Here is a 6,724-nt window from a genome sequence, read left to right as displayed (position 1 = left end):
CTGTCTCTCCACACCGCCACTTTTCCGCCGAAGGTGAAGTCCGCCTTCCGTCATGTTCGTGGCGCACCTTGCAACAGTGGATATACGAACATTTTTTTGTTGTTGGCGCTGGAGAAACTGGCAATCGACGGTCACACGATGGCGCCAGCATCTATCTTCGTTGTGGTGTAAGCCGCGGCCGAACGCGTCATGATTGGTGAACCGCGGCAACGCGTCGCCTGTGGTGTAGCTGTAGTTTGACGCGTTGGTGTTGGTGTCGCGCGGCAACGGCGTTTGTGTGGTGTTGCCGCGGCAACGCGTGGGGGGTGTTTGTTTTTGTGGAGCCGCGCGGCGGCGGTTCCGGTGTGATTGCGGTTTTTTGGTTGCTCTTCGCGCCGGAGATTCGCTGCATGCGCGTTTCCCGTTGCCGTGTCAATCATTGCACTGCTCAGTGTGTAACGTGTGTGGCCTGCGAGCTGCGCGGTTGAGCGGCGCTGCGAGCGGTGCACGCGTGCTGTGTGTGCGAGCGATCACGGACGAGCGACGCGATGACGTGGGACTGATATTTTTAAATGCCGTCGTACTTGTACGAATTTGCGGCAATAATCGGTCTCTGGCATAAAATCTATTTCACCTGGCAGCGCTGAGATTGCTGGCGCCGCCTATGTTTGCACGTGGTTTCTAGTGCGGTCGTCTTAGGAAGATGTATTGTTAATTTTTGAGATGAACTGATTTGTTACTGTTATAAATTTAATAATATGTAGTGAATGCTTGGGAAATGGTGGGAATGGTGTGATATCTAGTGGTGTATGTGTCCAGGATGCTTATTGAGAGGGAATCGAGCGTTCAGAGTTGTGAGACTGCTTCGGACCAGTGTTTCGGTATTCTATGCAGAGATGTCGTTGTTATTGTGTTTCATTTGCAATGCTGCTGTATTTACTGTTGAAGGATAAGAAATCGTAAAATATTAGTAAGTGTCTTTTAACGGAAAACAACGTTGGTTTGTCTTTTTTTACGTTATTATGTCGAATCTCGCTGCAAAACTGAAAGTAACATGAAAATATAGTTAGAGGTGAATAAAAACAAGGGACTGGGTATTATAAAACTTACTTATTCACACCTAGCCTCATGGTTGACATATCCGTGACAAAAGTACCGCCTTTAAACTTAATAATAAAATAATTATTGCACTTGCGCGCGATGGAGAACAGCCGTGACACCGTCGGTGGTCACATTCATCCAGAATCGTCCACGAATAGATCACGATAACGCTCGTAAAGATTAGTCTTCCAAGCACAGGGGTCTATAACGAAGACGGAAAGAGACAGGTCATGTCGCGTGTGCAGAGACTGACGGTAAAGCTAAGCATAGCAAGCACATCTTGAATATTACAGCCAACAACTTATGAAGTAGGATTTATTGCCAAGCCACAGCAAAAAAATGCGGAGCACAAGGATTTACAAGTTGCGTATATAATGTGCACTTCAAGTTAAGTATCAGAGCTATAGAAAAAAGCCTCTTATCTTAAAAAAATCCTTATCTGTCTATAATAATCTATAATGTAAATATTAGATATATATATATATATATAACATAATATAATAATAAAATTATATTATTATATATAATAACATAATATTATAATATAAATCTATGGCTCTGGTCAAAATTATTAGAGTCTGTATTCTACATACAGGCACAGGGACGCTAGTCAAAAATGACCTCGGGGCGCCATCTGTCGATAGAAATAAATTAATAAAAATAATAACACGCATTGTCATAATATACGCATGACCACTGTATGACCAGCTATACGTTTTTTCTACAAGTAAATCTCATAAACTGCAAATGTAGGCAGGTGTAGGCAGGTAGGTAGGTAGGAATGTGGGTAGGTGTAGGCTGTGGCGTAAGGTCATGCTGTTACATAGTCAATTTATTTGACGGTTTATTTTCCAACTAGACAGTTAATTGTACTGCCGGAGGAATTCACTTACTGTATTTCATTAAATAAATTGATTGAATTCACGGTGTTTTCTATTTGTTGACTAATATCAACAATCTGGCACAAATTAGATAAATTATTGGTAGAAATAAAGTTATTCTAAGCGGTGATGTGAACGGGGATGAATCCATCTATGATCACATTAGGAAATGAGTAGCTAGGGTTCGCCCATCCATCCAGGATTCAAGTTCAAGTTCAAGTTCAAGTTCAAGTAAAATTTATTTTTATCGGTATATAATGAACATTATTAACATAAGCTAAGCGCTTTTACACCGATATCAAACAAGAGGATTAAGGATGAAGAGGTTCTTATATATATCTCTTATATCTTATATAATATATATAATATATATTCTTTATTATATTATATATAATATATTATATATTATAGTGTATCTTATATATTACAAGAGGTAGTATTAATATTGTTATTATTATTAAATCTTTATTGCATGTAATTCAAATACGCATACATGTACTGAAGACAGTCTTTTTCGTGGAGAGAAAGTCTGATAGGTGTTGAGAATTGAGAATTGGAAATTGAATATTAATTACTTTGCTTTTTAATTATATATTCGCATTTTATACCAATTTTCTGCAAATATTGGTTATTTTTGGTACTATTCGGTGATCTCTGTGTGTCAACATCGTATCTTGAAACGAATGGATGACAATTACTACCTTATGCATCACAGCGCGTACAGATAGGCAAGCAACGAAAGCGGATGACACTTCTTTGTCGGCGGTTGGTTTTCCGTGTTGAGTTTAGCCGCCTACACGCCTATCGCACGTAAATTTATGTTTCCAAAATTCTCTGATGTAAATTTACTGTCGTTAACGAATATTGTTTTGTTATGAGTACTCGTATACTACATGTTCTGCATAATCAGGGTAAACTTACGGTGATCGGACGGCATTAAGGTAATAGTTGTAAAAAAACCTAAAATAATCGCCACCCACAGAATCATTTATTACATTAATGATAATTGGTGATTATCACATTATCACTTATCAATTATCACATTACGGTTACCCATTAGTGATAATTGTCCACACACATACAGCGACATACATGTACGACATCATGCACAGGCTCTGGGCCGATTCAATAATATAATGATAGTATAATTTATTTCATTATTAGTAAATAAACACAAATCGTATTCTCTATCAACGTTTTAATGCTAATGAGTAATGTACTCTGTATGGCCCAATAATTACAAGTAAAGCTAAAGGCCGTTCAATACACAATCCTATCGCCCACATGATAATGTGCTAATGTCTTATGACTAGTAATGTGCTTAAATTCACAAAATCTAGGCGTTTCTGTTCGCCTATTTCATGTCCTTTGTTAGAATGTGCACAGTAGTGCTCATAGGGTCTATGTCCCCCAGGGTACTGCCGGAACGTACCCCGGGTACGGTCCGGTATACCGGAACGTACCCTGGTCACTATTTGATATGGTTAGGGTTAGGGTTCGGGTTAGGGAGTAGGCGTAGGCGACTCCCAAGACTCGTTAGTGGAGTAGGCGAGGTACGGTCCGGCATATTAGATAGTACCAGGGTACTTTCCGCCAGTACCCCGGGGGACATAGACCCTCTCAGCCACAGTAGTATCCGTGTGGTGAGTTGGTTACAAACACAGGCAATTGGAACGTCTCAATAAAAAAAAAAAGGTAAATAAACACGAAATGTACCAAACTCTTAATGTTTCTCTACTGTATTTCGCCTATAATTACCTGTAAATGCCGGTCAAATGCTCATCTGCAACACACAAGTATGTACACCGAACGCCCGCCCGCGCTGTGCTGCGTGCACAAACAACATGAATAAGAGAGTTATTCATGTTGTTCTTGTTCTCTCTTATTGTGTCATTCTCTCTTCATGTCTCTCTTATTCATGTTGTTTGTGCACGCAGCACAGCGCTGGCGGGCGTTCGGTGTACTTGTGTGTTGCAGATGAGAATTTGACCGGCATTTACAGGTAATTATAGGCGAAATACAGTAGAGAAACATTAAGACTTTGGTACATTTCGTGTTTATTTACCATTTTTATTTTTTATTGAGACGTTCCAAGTGCCTGTAGTTACAAAGGCATCAAGTATGAGGTGGGGGCGGATGATACTATTTCCATATTGATAAATTCATTTGTGTGCATTAGGAACATGAAAGTCTACAGCAATATACAGGGTTCTCCCTACGTTGCGCAAACCGGGCGCGCCCGCCCTGTGTGGGAAAGCTCCCCCCACGTTTCAATCATTGCGCCCTGTTTAAATTACCTCCGCCCCGATTAATTTCCACCACAATAAAAGTTTGATAGCGCGGGAATCGATCGTCAAGAATTCCCATTCGACCAGGCACCCGGACGCGTGTATTTTTACGGTACCACTAATGAGTAAACGTCCTACACTACGCATTCACTGCAGACCACACACAAGTACAAACAGTCACCCTGTCCCAAACCTTAACATAAACTGTACCGACTCGGCTGTCTTATATACAAGTACCCCAAATACCGTCTATGGTGTGGTGGCGATTTTACGCATTACGGTAAAAAAAACACGCCCCCCGGACCCCCCTAGTTTTTCCTTCCCTCTCTCCCATTCCCCCTCCCCCTGCCCCTGTTTCAATTTCATCCTGGGGAGAACCCTGATATACATTACTCAGTAATTTACTGAGTCCTCAAACTTGGATAATATTACTATTAGGATTGAATAGGGTTACAGGGCATGAAATTGCCCAAAATGTAAACAGCCCCACCCAAAATTTTAAACAGGCCCTTAGACAAATTGAACAGGCCCTTACGAGTTTGAACAGGCCCCTTAATTTTGTTCAATTTATTTCATTATTAATAAAAGTATTAGCTTTGTGTTTATTAGGCATACTCGTAGTATTTCAGTACGTGTCATTTCATTGAGCACTATCAGTAGAGTTCTACTTGTTTGACAGGAATTGCTGGAACATGATTTACTTCTTAGTAGTCACTAAGTAAAAACTAGTCAGGAAATTGGTAAATATTGTTGATGTAAAGGCAAGATAGGTAAAATTCTAAATAAGCCAAGTGGACTGATTATATGGGGGGTTAAATCAGCGGTTTAGGGGGTTGAACCGGCAGCCGCCGGCAAAATAGCGCTAATTTCGCACGCTGGGGTTAGATAAAGCCTAGCTGTGATACAGCATACATTGTCCATCGATGACGACCTCAAGGATCACTCCGTCATCTGCTTCCAGGCGGCGCTGCTCTACACGTCGAGTCGAGGTGCGGGGGTCGTGCGGGGGTCAGTAGAGGTCGTGTGGGGGTCAGTAGAGGTCGTGTGGGGTCGCGCGAGGGCAAGTCTTATAGTGTCCCATTTGGTCAGGCGTTGATGCCATTTTGTTATTAGCGGAGGTTAAGTTGGGGTAAAGTTTACATTTGAGATATAAATAATTATTATTAACGTAATGCGTGTAAGTGTAGTATTTGTAACTCTACTCCATCAGCTATCGACAGTTATTTCTCGTGACGCGATCTAGCGTTGTTGTAGCGTTAAACGTCGTGCGCGCAGCCCCGTAGGTGGCGCTGCACGTAAACGTTGTGCGCGCCGCTCCGTAGGTGGCGCTGCACGTAAACGATGGATTCCCTTGTCGCGCGGCGTTCACGTGTTTCTCGCGCCCGCCCGCGCTCGCTCTCACGTCGTTGGCGTGTGTTGCAGGGGAGCGGCGGATCAGGGTGCACACGATGTGTTTACCTACGACCAGCAGTCTAACGGACGTCTACGCCTCGGCCGACCAGCAAGCTATCGTGGGCCTCGTCGCAAAGATGGGTGAGTCATGCACCGCCACGCGCAGTAACGAGCTACCGGTCACTAACGAGTTATCTACTAACAAGCTACCACTCGCTAATAAGTCGTCAGTAACATTCTTCCCTTGTAGATGCCGTTACCATGTGTATCTGTTGATTACGTTTCCCGCCTGTAGATGTCGTTACCGTGCGTGTTTGTGTTGCAGCGGTGGATCGCTCGTTGACGGGCAGCCTTAAGGACAGTCGCGAGGCGTTCATCAACGTTTGCACTGACGTCGTGTCAGCGTACGGACAGACGATGTCGTCGTCGCAGCGATACGGAACCGTCACGCTTCCATACTCGCTCCGGCTCCTACCATTGCTCATCCTCGCTCTGCTGAAGAACGTAGGTGGCGCCACCGCAGCCTCCGCGCGCGGGGGGTTGTTAGGATCGCCCCGTGAAGTCGCTAGTGGTTTACTTCTAGCGATTTACTTCTTACGATTATTTTACTGGTTGATGATCGGAGATTGGTTGACGCAGCTGATGGAAAAATCTTCGTTCTTCGTGTGTTTTGCAGTGAAGTTGAGGTTGTTGTTAGTTTAGGAAATTATTACTCGAAATTATCGACTGTCTGCTTGAACTCTGCTGGCAACAGAATTAATTAAGAAATTTGAGAATTAGGAAAATATTAATTAAGAATTAATTAGTTAATCACATAAAAGGGTAAGGCAGTACGACCCCTTTCCTTGACGACCACGTCTGCTTGCAGCCTGCGTTCCGTCTCGGACAGTCGACGAAACTCGATCACCGGGTGTTTGCAATGAACGAGATGAAGACGAAACCGCTGCGCTGGCTGATGCTGAACATCTATCCTCGTCTGTACGCCGTACACAACCTCACGGATGAGGTGAGACAGAGGAAGAGGAAGAGGGAGAGGGAGAGAGAGGGAGAGAGAGAGGGGGAGGGAGGGAGAGAGAGAGAGAG

The 6,724-nt window shown here is 43.3% G+C and overlaps 2 protein-coding genes across 2 annotated transcripts in view; both read left to right on the top strand.

Moving 5' to 3' along the window:
* Positions 1–6,724, top strand: part of LOC106818332 (protein transport protein Sec24B-like) — a 21,084-nt gene that overhangs the window by 13,099 nt on the left and 1,261 nt on the right. Inside the window, exons 11-14 of the mRNA XM_014823048.1 lie at positions 5,157–5,238; positions 5,672–5,782; positions 5,967–6,145; positions 6,510–6,647. Of these exons, the coding sequence (XP_014678534.1) occupies positions 5,157–5,238; positions 5,672–5,782; positions 5,967–6,145; positions 6,510–6,647 (510 nt within the window). The remainder of the gene's footprint in view (positions 1–5,156; positions 5,239–5,671; positions 5,783–5,966; positions 6,146–6,509; positions 6,648–6,724) is intronic.
* The window catches only part of LOC106818331 (uncharacterized protein C2orf42-like), a gene marked incomplete at its 3' end in the record, with an annotated part of 9,960 nt that continues 6,008 nt past the window's right edge, over positions 2,773–6,724 (top strand). Inside the window, 1 exon segment of the mRNA XM_014823047.1 lies at positions 2,773–2,902.

The sequence above is a fragment of the Priapulus caudatus genome, unplaced genomic scaffold (genome assembly GCF_000485595.1).
Source record: "Priapulus caudatus unplaced genomic scaffold, Priapulus_caudatus-5.0.1 Scaffold2168, whole genome shotgun sequence".
NCBI lineage: Eukaryota > Metazoa > Priapulida > Priapulimorpha > Priapulimorphida > Priapulidae > Priapulus > Priapulus caudatus.
This window is presented reverse-complemented; position numbering and strand designations above follow the sequence as displayed.